This window comes from Sciurus vulgaris (assembly GCF_902686455.1).
Source record: "Sciurus vulgaris genome assembly, chromosome: 4".
NCBI lineage: Eukaryota > Metazoa > Chordata > Mammalia > Rodentia > Sciuridae > Sciurus > Sciurus vulgaris.
This window is the reverse complement of record NC_136464.1, coordinates 186,917,260-186,931,349: the sequence shown is the minus strand read 5'-3', so window position 1 is coordinate 186,931,349 and position 14,090 is coordinate 186,917,260. Positions and strand designations below refer to the sequence as shown.

The 14,090-nt window shown below is 53.6% G+C and overlaps 1 protein-coding gene across 2 annotated transcripts in view; it reads right to left on the bottom strand.

Moving 5' to 3' along the window:
• Positions 1 to 14,090, bottom strand: part of TMCO3 (transmembrane and coiled-coil domains 3) — a 33,327-nt gene that overhangs the window by 17,767 nt on the left and 1,470 nt on the right. For both annotated transcript variants that reach the window (XM_079138776.1, XM_079138777.1), the window contains exons 2-7: positions 10,666 to 11,179; positions 8,645 to 8,824; positions 7,808 to 7,999; positions 6,377 to 6,505; positions 4,362 to 4,454; positions 495 to 681 (exon numbers count right to left, since the gene is read on the bottom strand). In XM_079138776.1, the coding sequence (XP_078994902.1) occupies positions 495 to 681; positions 4,362 to 4,454; positions 6,377 to 6,505; positions 7,808 to 7,999; positions 8,645 to 8,824; positions 10,666 to 11,160 (1,276 nt within the window). In that variant the 5' untranslated portion in view covers positions 11,161 to 11,179. The remainder of the gene's footprint in view (positions 1 to 494; positions 682 to 4,361; positions 4,455 to 6,376; positions 6,506 to 7,807; positions 8,000 to 8,644; positions 8,825 to 10,665; positions 11,180 to 14,090) is intronic.

The following is a 14,090-nucleotide window of genomic DNA, read 5'->3' as shown; positions in this document are numbered from 1 at the left end:
CCACATGGAGAGCGGGCTGGTGTGGACCAGGCCCAGCGCAGAGCAGCGCGGCCTCCGTGGTGGTCAGCAGGCCTCTGCAGCTCCCGTGCTGCTGCTCCCTCCGCCAGACCGCAGGGAGCCTCGATGCCAGCCCTTCACAGGCACAGTGGAACAGGAGCGCAGGGGCATCGAGGCCAGGTTGAGGTGAGGGTCAGGCCGAGCCGATGCTCAGGACTCACCACAGCTGAGCAGCCACACTGATTCCTCGGCACTCTGACCCCACAGGACGTTCTGCAGTGCAGACTGGCTTCACAGCTCGGGTGCCGAGTCTCTCAGGCCCTGAGGCCACCTGGACAGCAAGCATGTGAGGGACACATGCTTAACCCAGGGAGTGGCAGCTGCAGGTGCTTGCCCATGCCAGTCCTCTGCAGAGGTGTGGAGGACTCCCAGCTTCCCATGAGCCGTACGCCAGATCCACACAGCACGAACTGCACACGTACTGAGCCCATCCCTACCTTCTTTATCGCTCCGGGAACTGCCTGCAAGAAACCTGGACACCAGGGGAGTGCTCGACAAGGACAGGCAGGTGGAAATGAAGACACTCTGCGTGGGTCTGATCTGCAGGAGGTGTCCCCACAACAGGCCAAAGGCGGTCATCAGCAGGGTCATGTAGCACGGTCCTTGTAAGGATATCTTCCACACCTGGAAGACAGCACACACCATGACACACATCTCAGTGACAGGCCACCAGCACCAGAGCTCCCGTACCTACTGGGCCTGACTTTGGGGAAGCAGCTGAGGTCGCACCTGGACAGTCTGTACACAGTCGTCCCAGGACACACACACACAAGGCAGTAGTCAATCCTGGGGACCCCTGCAGATGGGTTACAGGTCCTCTTGCCACATACCAAACTCCCCAATGCTCAAGTCCCTTAAATAAAAAGTATACTATCTGTAGAACCTACACACATTCTGTATGCTGGGTTTTTGGTGCTGGAATTGAACCCAGAGGCTAGACCACTGAGCTGAACACCCAGTGCTTTTTATTTTTTGAGCAGAGCCTCACTAATTTGCCATGGCTGGCCTCGAACTTGCAATCCTCCTGCCTCAGCCTCCCAAGTTGTGGGATCAGAGGGTTGTGCCAGTGTGCCCAACAGAAACCAGGCTGGACCCTCACAGTTTGGATCTAGCTGAGGAGGTGAGCTGGCGAAAACCCTGGCATTTGAGTCCTGTATGTCAAGACACTGGAGACTGTCCCTCTCCTTCTCAGCACACATGCTCCATCCAAGCCGACATTTCCTGCGCAGCGAGGCCCCACTGAAAGAGCCCTGGGAGGACTGGCACGTGCCAGCAGGGCTGAGGCTGGCTGGAGGCTCAGCGTGGAGGCGGATCTAAGCACAGCTCTCCCCGGGTGCTCTGTGGCACAGAGGCTTACCACTCCTCCCCCGGTTTTGGGACACACTCCCCCCACCCTTCAGCAATCAGAGAGGTTGGGATTTCCAACCAGTTAAGCGAGCACTTGCTCCACCTCCTGTGGCAGGACCAGAGCCTGACTGCGGTGTGCACCCGAGCAGCAGGCCTGGTGCCGGGCAGCTAAGACGCGAGCCAGGCTCTGCTTGTGTCTTCTGCCACGTGATTCAGACCCGAGGGCCACCTTCCTGCTACAGGGCGGGAAGCCACACCCAAAGGTAGCCCGAGATGCCAGGAGGCCCTTCTACTTCCTGTGCACACACTGAGGAGGGTGCTCTAAAGCCAACCCACGCCACTCTCCTCCTGCATCACCAAGAGGGACAGGCTCACCTGGTCCCAGGCTGACTGCGGCTCCAGGGGCCAACCACGCTGGCGCGCAGCCCACAGGTTTGAGGCAGTTTCTCCTGTGAGCAGGGTCAGCCTTTACTTAGGGTCCTGCTGACCCTTGAGGATGCCTGGGGTGTGGGCTTGCATTTGTTGCTAGCTAGCCCTGCACCGTGTGAAGCAGCAGACTGCGGCCCTGGCTCCCATGTCTGCAAGGCCAGGCCCAGTGCCCTGAGGTCTCCCCAGAGCAGACCTTCTCTCCGTCCACCTGGCACTTCTCAGGATGACCCCAAGGCGGGGTGTGGAAGTCCCTGGTGGAAAGAACTGGGGCCAGGCAGGAGCTGCCAGAGGTCCTGGTCAGCAAGGGACCTGGGAATTCATCAGAAACCAGCCTGTGGCCACCCCGGGGCGAGAGCCCACGCTCTGTGTGCTCCCCACTGTGCCCTGCTGCTGGTTCAGGAAGCGCTGCCTGGCAAGCCCTCCGCTGTGGTCTGACTCCCTGCATTTTGACCCTGGCTTTGCAGGTCAGGGTGTTAGGGTTTGGACATGGAACGTCCCCCAGAAGCTACCCAAGGAGACAACGCAGTGCTCTGAGGTGGAATGACCAGGTCTTGAGAAATAGTCTGAAGGGACACTTGCAGGTAGGGTGTGACTGGGAAGGTCCCTGGAGGTGGGCCTTTGGATTGCATCATCTCTGTCCCGCTCTCTGCTTCCCTGAGCTGACCTCTCCTCCACCTCTCCTTCCACTAAGATGCTCTGTCTCATTGGGCCCAGAGCAGTGCAGCAATGAAGCCAGACCACCACTGGCTGGACCTCAGAAACTGTGAGCCCCAAACAGGCTTCTCTTCCTCAAATTGCTCCCTCAGGACTTCTGGTCATGGCAATAGAAAGCTGGCTAACACAGAGACCACCTCAGTGTCTTCCTCTTCCCCTCCCAGACACGTCTCTGGAATGCGAATGCAGGCCAAGGGCAGGGCCTGTCCATGCCCAGCGCTACTGCAGGGTCTGCAACAGGGCAGGTGTGTGGCAAGCAATACAAAGAGAAGAAAGCCTGACTCCAACACCTGAAGACTGGTCCACCCAGGGGCAGCAGCTGATGGACCTTAAGAGTAAAACCCAGGAACCGCTAAGGCGCGCTCAAAGGGCGACCACGAGGCAGGGTGGCCGGCACACTGGCGGTCTAGATGGGGAGACTGCAGCTTCCTCGGCCTCGCCAGCCTGAGCTGTCTCCAAGCAGACCTCCAGGGGAGCTGGGGCAGCTGCTGCTCCCGGAGTGCCTGGACCAGGACTTCCCGTGGGGCAGAGCCACCTACTGCGCGAATCGCATCGAGGAAAGCAGCACACCACTGAACAAGGTGGCCCATAAAGGCGATAGCCACCTGCTGCGGCTCCAGCCGCGGAGGCCCTCATGGCAGTGAGAACCAGGCTAGGGCTGCCCCCAGGCTCGAGGATGGCAAAAATCAGAGCTGGGGACACCATGGGGACAAGGATGAGAGCCCTGGCAGCCCCAGCTCCGCTCAGTGTAGATGCACAGAAGCAGGTTTGGTCCAGCGTCTTTCACCCACCAGACTACCCCCCAGGCCGCCCTGCGCCCCAGGCAGTGAAGAGCACCTGCACCACCAGGCACCTGGTTTCAAGCCACTTCTGACTCCTGGACCACCACTACCAACTGCCTGCAGTTGCTTCACCTGGAACAGTAGCATAAAAAATATGCATTAAGAAAGTTTACTGGCAGAAGAAACCTTCATCTCCCGAATTCCTAGGAAACTGATGTCCACAAGGTTCAAAAGCGTGTCATCCTTCCTTGGGTGGAGACCTGGGAAAACGACCTGGTCAGAGGCTCTAGAACAAAGTGGGAACAGAAGGCACGGGCCACGGCGGTGCAGCCCTCCCACCCCACTGGCACGGGTGCGGCCCACGCTGTGGCTTTCCTGTGGACACGGAGGATGCTCGCTATACCCCCGCCTCCCACAGCCTTTTCCACTCCAAAGCATCTGCTAAGCCAAGCATCTTCGCGACACTAAGGCTGGCGGTCTTGGGACTCTCCCTGGGAATGCACTGAGCACTGTCTATGGTGCTCCACCCCCGTCTGCATCTAATTGGAGGGACCCACATAGGAAGTTCAAACATTACTTCTTGACCTTTTCTAGAATTAGCCATGAGAAAGTGAATTTCAGCTGGGCACAGAGGAGCTAGCCTGAAATCCCAGCAGCTCAGGAGGCTGAGGCAGGAGGATCTCAAGCTCAAAGCCAGACTCAGCAAAAGCGAGGCACTAAGTAACTCAGTGAGACCCTGTCTCTAAATAAAATACCAAAAATGGCTGGGGATGTGGCTCAGGGGTCAAGTGTCCCTGAGTTCAATCCCCGCTACCTTAAAAGAAAAGTCAATTGAAGAAAGTTAATCTCATTTATTGAATTTCAACTTTTTCAAACATAGCATTTTTTTATCTTTAGAAACTTATGTCTTAAAAATAGTATCAAACTAAAACAACACATTCTATCCTAAAAATATGAAATCCAATAGCTAAGCTGTCATTAAATGTCAAACTTGAACTGAACAAAACCTACGGCACTAAGACACAGCCTCACCTTTCTCAGCTTCTCGGGGGAGAACTCCAGGCCAACGAGGAAGAGGCTGAAGAAGACCCCGAACTCTCCCAGAGTCTCCACCTGGACAACGGACTGCAAAGCAAGGGTGGAGAAGCCACTGACTCCAGTCCCCCACAGCAGGAAGCCCCCCAACACCTGTACTTTAGAGAAGCCAATTCCTGGAATTTCTTCTGCATCTGAGAAATTCTGCCCTGCGATCTTCCCTTTCTCGATTCACAAAGGAGCGTGTTTCTCTTCACTGTCTGCGAGCTGTAGGGGCCTCGCCTCCGCCATGAGGAGGCAGCTCACTCGTGCTGCAGTCCAAGCCACTGTGGCTCCTGTCTGGGCCAAGCAGGTCCCTGCAGGTGAGTCTTCCCTGAGTGTGCTACCCACATCCACGGTGCTGGTGAGCAGCTTCTGCATCTGCTTTGACTCTTCATTTGGCATATACTTTTAACATTTTTACTAGATAAATAAATAGTACAAAATACCTGGTGTCTCTGTTCTGGCAACTAACAGTTTGATCTTTTTTTTTTTTTTTTTGTACTGGGGATTAAACTCAGGGGTGCTTAACCACTGAGCCACATTCCCAGACCATTTTTTTTAAATTTAGAAACAGGGTCTTGCTGACTTGCTGAGATTGGCTTTGAACTTGCCACCCTCATGCCTCAGCCTCCCAAGGCGCTGGGATCACAGGTGCTGGCTCATCTTTAAAAATGCTCACGTGGCACTGTCCTGACCCCACTGAGCTGGCCTCGCAGGTCAAGATTCTGTCCTGTTGTGACGGGCACCTGCTTTCTGCCCTTCTCCATGGTTGGGGTCACTGAGCCTGCCTGATGTTCTCCGTGGGCCTGTGTGCGTTCCGGCTGCACGAGAGGTGAGCCGGCCCCTGCTCTCACCTGCTTCCACTTTCACTTCTCTTCCCTTTTCCTAATCATGCTGTGACTTATGACTTCAAAGTAACAATCCAAACCTGTACTTTGGCTTGGGAACAGACAACAACTGTGCAGGTATATTTCCCAATCCCACCAAGCGGCTCCTGGATCACCTCTACACGCATGGCATCATTCCTCGGTACCGCTGGCTTAGTGAGCTCAGCGTCTGCAGCGCCAGGCCCTGGCCTCCACTCTGCTCCCAGCTATCTTTGCCACTGAGGGGAAAGGGGGGCACCATGTCTTCCCTTGACTTGCTGACACCTGGGAGGGTGGGGTGAGGCAGGAAGGCTCCTGCCTGCAGCCTTCCAAGCTGCTGAGCCACACGGAGCTGCCAGTGCAGAAAGCGACTCTGTGCCTCTAGGGCCTGTGTGCTGCCTTGGCTGTGGCCCCACTTCAGGTTAGCTCACAGCTCCCTCCAGAGGCACTGGTGGACGGCTCTGCACCCACCCAGGGCTACACCCGCCCAGGGCTACCGGTTGCTCAGGTGAGCCCCGCGTGGTTCTCTTCAGACCCTTTCTGCTGTGTGTGCGTCTAGGGAAATCACTGGAGTTCTTACACCTGGTTCAAGGCTTGCCAGTCGCGTGGAGGGGGCAGGCTCCTCATCCCACACACCAGCCCTGGGACACACCGGCAAGGCTGGGGGCATTTGAGGCTGATCTTCACCCTCCTGGGTTGTTGAGTGTGCTCAGATGACACACTGGGAGGCCCTCGAGGCTTGGGACCCTTCTTTCCTGCCAGAGTGCGCCCACGTGTGACAAGCAGCAGCAGGTCTGTCAGCAGCCTTGGCAAGAGCAGTGCAGGCCTGCTGCCTGGGAGGCAGTGCACGCTCAGAACTGCACAGCACAGGAGGAACCCGGTGCTCGGAGCTGCTTGGCGTGTGAAGGACATCTGGGCCGCTAGAAGTGGAACCATTCGGCTAAGGTACCATGGAGGCTGACAAGCTGCCTCTGCCAAGCCGCCTCTTCATTATGGAGGGCAATGCCCCCCGGCGCTAGGAAGTCTTCCTGGTATGAGTGAGGCCAGCTCTCTGCCTCTGTGCCTGTCCTGTCAGGTGCCAGGACAGCCAAGCTGTGTTCTTACCTTGATGCTGTTCAGTCCTGAAGGCCCCAGAAGCACACCACAAACGATGTACCCAAACATGGTGGGCAGCCCTATCGCCGTGCATAGCCAGCCACAAGGTAAGGACAGCATGCCTATGGAGACGATGTCCTAGAGCAGAAGAGACAGCAAGGCTCAAGGTGACGGCGGGCAAGACAGCAGGGGGGACAGCCGACCCACCTCACAGGAACCAGGCAGGCAGTGGAACTGAGAGGGCCCTACGCCACCATGTCCGAAGCAAGCCCAGCACACGCCAGGCATGTGCTGGGAGCAGACAGAGCTCCTGGTCCTTCCTGCCCAGGTCCCACAGCACACTCGACAGCTCTGAACCCCAGACTCCACCCATTCCTGGCCTCAGAGCCCTTGCAGCTGGGTCTTCCCTATGACTCTCCTGCCTTCACTGTCAGAGTCCCATGGCTTGTCGCTTTCCGCGGGCATCAGAGCCACTTGATGGGAACTCACGGGGAGCAAGCTGTGTACAGTCTCAAACACACCCCCAGAGACGACTTACTCCTCACAAAGGGAAGAAGGAACTGCCCTGGCAGAGGCGGTCCACGGACCTTCCCTGGAGGACGGCAGATCAGTCCAAGCCAGCACCTGAGAGGAGCCCTCCTCCCTCATCCGGAGACCCAGGCTCTCTGGTTTCTGCTCCTTACAAAGCTCTGCTGTAGGAGGTTTTTTGTTTTTTTGTTTTTTTTTTTTTTTGTTCTTCTAAAAAAAGCACTTTCTAAACTCGATTTATTTATTTTTTATGAGGTGGTGAGGACTCAGTCCAGTGCCTCAGAAGTGCTAGGCAAACGCTCTGCCGCTGAGCCACAGCCCAGCCTGCGCCTTAGGAGTTTTGCAGAGACACACAGCTCATCAGATCCTCCAGGCCGTCTGGGGGGCTGCCTGGCTGCTCCCACTCCACAACCAGGCGGTTTCCCAGGAGGACACAGATCTGCGCCACCGCCACCTGGAAAGCCAGGCGCCACTGGGGTGCCCAGGCCCCTCACCCCACGTCCACACCTGTCTCACAAAGGTTTTCTCTTTTAGAGAAAATAGTTTATCTTCTTTAATCTCAGTTTATATTTTTAAATGGGGCCCTGCTATGTTGCCAGGCTGGACTCGAGCAATCCTCCTGCCTCAGCCAACCGCAAAGACAGGTCTTAGGCAGCTAAGGCTTTAATCCCATCAGCCACTCCCAATTTCCGAAAGTCTTCCAAATTCTCCAAAAGAGAATTAAATTTCAATCTTAAATGTTAAAACGCCTTTTTCCTTCAGAAACAATTAAGTAAGAGAAGCTGTCCCAAAGCACAGTGTGGGATTCTAGCAGCCTCTGGCAGGAGGAAGGCTGTGCACCCAGAGAAGTCCCGCATCACAGTTCAGGCCTGCTGACTGCCCAGCGCAGCCAGGCGGGTGGCTGCAGCTTGCCTTTATGAAGTGGTGGTCTGCACGTGGGATGGTGGCATCCCGGGGTTTTGTGAGGACATACTGGTTGTTCTGGGAGTCAATCAGCATGCTGAGGCCCAGGCCCTCCTCCACATCCCGCTTTGTGATATTCTGCTTGGAACTGGCCTCCTCCTCCTCCACGCGCAGAACTGCCTCAAAGTTGACACCTCTGACCTGTGAGAGTGACCAATTATCATGCAATCAGAATCATTTCGATGCTTCTGCAGTCAACGTCAAGAGGAAAAAACAAAGAATGGCAGACACGTGTTCCTGTCCTGTCAAATAAGACAGACATGCAGGACCATGAGCATGAACAAGGGCATTGACCATGGAGGCCTTCAAGGAGGGAGCAGCCCCCGCTACCTCCACATCCACTTGGCCTGGTGCAGGGCACACACTCACACACGACCCCAGAAACCGATAACGTGAATATCGGTGTCTCTGCTTTCTTTCTCTCCACCCTTTTGTAGGTCCACCCCGACACACTGCCAGTTCTCAGGTGGCCTCAGTTTCTCCTCAGGGTCTCAGTCTGTCAGAACCAAGCAGCCAGAATCTGCTTCCTCTGCTCAGGAAGGAAGACTTCATGCCTCCTGAGGCCACAGTCCCAAGCCCCATGAGTGGCAAAGCTGGGGCTGGCGGTGAGTCGCCACAGGGCCCAACGGCAGGTGCCAGGAGGTGAGGGAGCAGGGTGGCTGCTCCTCCTGCAGCCCTGCCACAGCACCAGCTGCGTCCTCACAGACAGGCAGAAGCAGCCCACACCACATGCCCGGCCCAGCAGAAATGCTGGCAGGGCAGAGGAGCCCTCTGGACGCGGCTTACCGACTTGTTGTCATCGAAGGCGTGCTCTTCAATCTCCTCCTCTAAGCGATCTGCAGCCCTCCGCACATCCTCAAGAATCTCGTCAAGCATGGAAAGACTCTTGTTCTGATGCTGCATGTTCTTAAGGGCTTCCACTTGATGTTTTTCTGCGGCAAGAAGTTCTACATACTCCGTCTCTTCCTATTTGTTTGTAAGAAAAGGCGAGATACAAGAAAAACCAGGACATGACTTTCTCAGACTGCTCAGGGTCCTGGAGCCTAGATCCATCAGTGGCTCCAGGTCACACCCCACTGCTGCACGTATGATTCTGTCCAACAAGGGAGGTTGACATCCCAGACAAATACAGGGAGCTCCGCAAAGTATGCAGGGACAGCGTCTGCACCCAGGGGAGGCAGTGTCCACTGCAGGTGAGTCCAGCTCAGGGACAGCATCTGCACCCCCACCCCAGGGGAGGCAGTGTCCACTGCAGATGGGTCCAGCTCAGGGACAGCACCTGCACCCCCAGGGGAGGCAGTGTCCACTGCAGATGGGTACAGCTCAGGGATAGCACCTGCCCCTCTACCCTGGGGAAAGTAGTGTCCACTGCAGTTGGGTCCAGCGTCTCCTAAGGTCGCCTCCGTGTACTGCAGTGTGGTGCTGCTACTCATGAGGTTGAAAGCCAGTTGCAACACATGGGTATGTAGCCACCTCTGGGATTTCTAAAGCAGAACGCAGTCTAATCCCAGTTAGAAAGAGGGAACTGATCCAGAAAACATGGAAAGCAGGAAGTGTTGATTATTGGGGAAACTGATGTGCAGTGCTGGCAATTGCATTTAGTAAACATACTTTGTTTAACCTTATTCAGTTGATAACCTTACTTTTAAAATATTCACTCACATTTAAAAGGGGGCCTGGCTGGAACAGAGCAGTGGCCAACTACCACAGCAGCGTGACTCCTTCATGACCACAGTAAACCCTGTCCCTTCCTCAGTGCCCCTAATGGTGGCTGCTGCCATAGGAGGACCACAGAGCCCTGAGGGAGGACGAGGCTGCAACACGCAGGGGGTCACAGATCTGCAAGTCTGACTGTAGCCACCAGACTCATACGTCTTCTCCTCTTCAACAGATGGACTGCAAACCTGGAGTCCACAGGAAGTTCACTTCAAAACCAAAAGTCTTGGCACCACACCTGTCCTCAGGGTCAAGACGCAGCGGCTCTCTCTGTCCAAGGAGCCGCAGGGCTGCACAGCAACGGACAGGCAGCCAAGTAGGGGTCACTGAGTGCCTTGATTGGAATGCTTGTCTGACCAAAAACTACCATGGTTTTGGTGACAAAATCTTAAGCAGCTTACATCTCTTCCTAAGCTGCGTGACAGCCTGAGGACTTCCAGGAAAAGGAAGCACGTCTGAGGCCCCGGCATGCTGCCTGGCCAGCCATGGGTGCATGGCGGTGTCCCCTGGAGAACTGGCACAGTGGCCACCTGTAAGAGCAGGCTGGGTCCCAGTCCTGAACTCCCACACACACACCCGTTTACTACTATTTTCGTACTTTTTGTTTTCAGTGTAAGGGCAGTGAAGAATACCAAGCTTCACACTGAAAGGACCCTGCAGGAACGCAGCAGGCAGCCCAGGTCACAGATGCAGCCAGTGTCCCTCAGGGACAATGCCTGGAGAGGCAATCCAGCCACTGTGCAGATGCCAGTATCCTTACAGAACCTGGGCTGGCCAGCAAGTCACTGGACAGACCCCTCAGGCCCCCGGGGTATGTGGCTGGGCCCTCAGAGGTGTGAAGGCTGCATAGTTATCCCCCGTATGTGAGTGCTCCATTGGGCCCAGGGATCTCCACAACAGAAGGACTGAGGGCTGGTCCTCCCAGAGGTGACTAGCACCCCCCCCGTCTGAGTGCTCCGCTGGGCCCAGGGATCTCCACAACAGAAGGACTGAGGGCTGGTCGTCCCAGAAGTGACTAGCACCACAGAGGCTCCAGAGCCCCCACCCCACCCAGACCATAGCAATGGACCCACACTCGCTGCTTGGCTGACCTTGATGGCGGCCTCCCGCAGGGCCTCCAGCCGCTGCTTGCTGCTCTCCTTCATGTTGACAACGTCTCTGTAATCCCCCTGCAGGGCTCTCTGCAGCCCATGGATGGCCTGGAAGACGGAATTTTCACTTTCATTCAGCTCTTTCTGGAAAATCTCGAATGTATGCACCTGGAATAGCTTCTCTTCGTCTGACAGGCCAGCATCTTTTTCCACCGCTCGAATTGCACCTTTCAGCTTGTTCAGAACCACGTTCTTCTGCCGAAGGAGCCCGGTGAGCTTCCTGCAGCTGTCCAGGGCCCACTGCCTCCTCTGGGTGGCAGGCGCCCCCCGGCCCCGGTGCAACTTGATGGCATGTTTTGCCACCTCCTCGTGCTCTGCAGCACTTGTCACCATGCAAAGGGATGGGAGTAGCATCCAAATGAGACTCTCTTCCAACACCCTCATGATCCCAGCACAGCAAGGGCTCCACAGACTGCTGCTTGGTTCGGCTTGCATTTTAGATGCACATTTTCAGCTGGAAAACAAATTTCCTGTCACAGACAGCTAAACTATGATTCATTATTACTGACCTGAGTTAAGTATTAACATCCAAACACTAGAAGCTTTTAGAAGAAAATGTTTTATCCTACATTAGTAACAACATCTGAACTATAAACTAAAATGTTTTATCCTACATTAGTAACAACATCTGAACTAGATTTAAATCAAACACTAAATGTTGAAGGACCTCTTAGGGTGCCTGGTACAGAGTAGAGATTAAAAGTTAGTTACATTAGATTTTAAGGGCAGTTTTTAGAAATCTTAAGCTTTTTATATTTACGAAATCTACCATGTGCAAAAGATAAAAGCCAGTTCTACTTAAGAGGGATCACATATCAAAGGCCAGAAAACACTATCTCAGGTGGGCAAGTCCCTGGGGAACCATGTTCAGGAGCATTCCAGAAAGGCCATCTCCTGAGACATGGCTCTCAGCCACACTGCTGGCTTTCCAGAATCATCTGGAATGTTGCCAAATTTCCAAAGTCCGCCACAGTCAAGTGCTAATAAGAGATGAAGACAGAAAACAAAACAAAAAAAAAAAAAAAAAACCCACACCTGGAGCTCTAGGGTCTTACTCACTGTTCAGACTTTTCTATCACAGAAACTCAGTGCTGGGTTTCAGTGCCTTCTCAGAAGTTAGGCCCTGAAAAGGCTGAGCTCATGCTGCACAGGGATGCACTCAGCACAGCTCCTAGCAGAGCTCTGCATGCGACCAGCTCCAGCCCCTGCAGAGCACTGAGGCCTTGCAGTTGCAACCCTCCCCCTAGAGAAGTGCAGGCCCTTTCTAGAACCCAGACTGAAATCTGACATGCTCACTTTATGCTTCCCGTTTTCCCCCAAACATCTCAAAGGTGATTAAAAAAAAAAAAAATTTGGCAGTACTGGGAATTGAACCAGGGCCTTGCACATTCCAGGCACGCACTCTTATCATTAAGCTAAATCCCCAGTCCTAAATGTGGTTCTTTTATGGGTTTCATGCTTTCGGAAAAACAACTTGCAATGCAGTTTGTACGTGAGCAATACATCTCTATGCACGTTTCTGGTTTTTTCCTCTACCCCTACACCTAAGGGAGTTACTAATTTTTATGAGACACCTTTTAGGATTTCAGTTGTAGTCACACTAACAGTCACCACTGAGATGTCTCATAATATGAGCATGATATTGAAATTGCTCATACATCTTAATATGAACCACTCATTTTCAAAAGCTGATTTCATTTTACTCTCAAGCCTGCCTACACAATCCTATGGACTACTACATTATACCATGCTTTCTCTTCAGCAAACTTGTAAATATTTTTAGTTTCAGTATTTTTTTTTTTTTTGTTATCAATAAGACATTCAGATTCTAGTAATAGTGAACTATGGATACATTTGACGAGAACAGACCTTGAGGCTGAGCGAAGGGACGCTCCCGAGGCCACATCTTACACAATCCCATTTTCACAAAAACCTCACAGTGCCCCTTGGCAAGGAGGGGAGATGTCTGCGGCTAAAAGGGACCAGGGTCCTCCCGGAATGGGAATGCTGGGTGGGAACTGCACAGCCCCTCACTTGCTGGGGATACACATGGGCAAACCCAAAGGCCAACGGAGTCTACCAGTGGACAGTCAAGGGATCTACTAGTGGACAGGTGAACGGAGTCTATGAACAGGCATGGGGTCTACCAGAGGACAGGACAACAGGTCAACCAGTGGATAGGCCAAGGGGTTCAACCAGTGAACAGGCCAAGAGGGTCTACCAGTGACACATTTTATTTAGACGAACAGCAAAATCAACACTTTGAGCTGAGCACAAGCCTTTCAACTCAGACTCCAGAGGTTGAGGGAAGGGGATAATAAGATCAAGGCGAGCCTCAGCTAGTGAGGTCCTAAGTATCTCAGCAAGACCCTGACTAAAAGGGCCTACATGTAGCTCAGTGGTATGGCATCCCTATGGGATTCAATACCCAGTACTAAAAATAAACAAACAACAAGAACGATCTACACTTGGAGCACAAAAATCACAAATTCCTTTAAAATTGTTCATGTTAGGAAGAAAAATACCTGTAACACACAGGCAGCCCAGAGCACTCTCTGCTGGAGAACACAGGAAGCCAGAGCTGGGGTACCACAGCTGGAGTCCTTTCAGGGAACCTCCATGCTTGTGCCTGCTTAAGCTTTGAGAAGCTGCTGCTCTGCTTGGCCTCTCAGATAACTTGCCACCCTCTCTTCCTTGAGGCCTGTACAACCCATTTGCTCAGGGTTCACCAAGTCACACCGTGGGAAACAAAGTTGACTTCGTCATCCCCAGAGTGTCTGTGAAGCAGGGCTGTCGGATGGGTGTGTCAGGCAGATGTCACAACCTGGCAACTTCTCTCCTGAGTATGCAAAGCTGGGGTACGGCTGTGGGTATGGACTGGCCTAGTGGCTGCCTTGGTTCATGAAGCTGAACCAAGGGCCCCAGTGAGTGTGGGTGCAGGAGCACCCAGATGGGTCAGGCAGCCTTCCTGTGGGTCTTCAGGCAGGGAATTCCTGGAACAGGTGGGTGGACGTGTGGGGAACTGAATACCGTGTCTAGCACAAGGTTATCTAGTGTCCCCTGCAAGAGAGAAAATGGGAGGCTCATCTGAAGTAAAGGATTTATTTCTTCACATTACTGACACCATCTCCAAGCTCAGCACAAGGCAGCATTTGAGTGGGCAAAGGAGGAAGAGATCCATGAGCAGGCGAGAAAGGATCAATTAGAGTGATTTACCGAGGTTTTTTTTATGGAGTCTTTATCTTAAAGGACAATTTTAAACTCTAAAGTACACTTCTTAAAGATGGCGTGCTTATGATCCCATAAATACAATTGACAGTTGCCAAAAATGAAGTAAATGATTCATAAATACATTATTCATATTG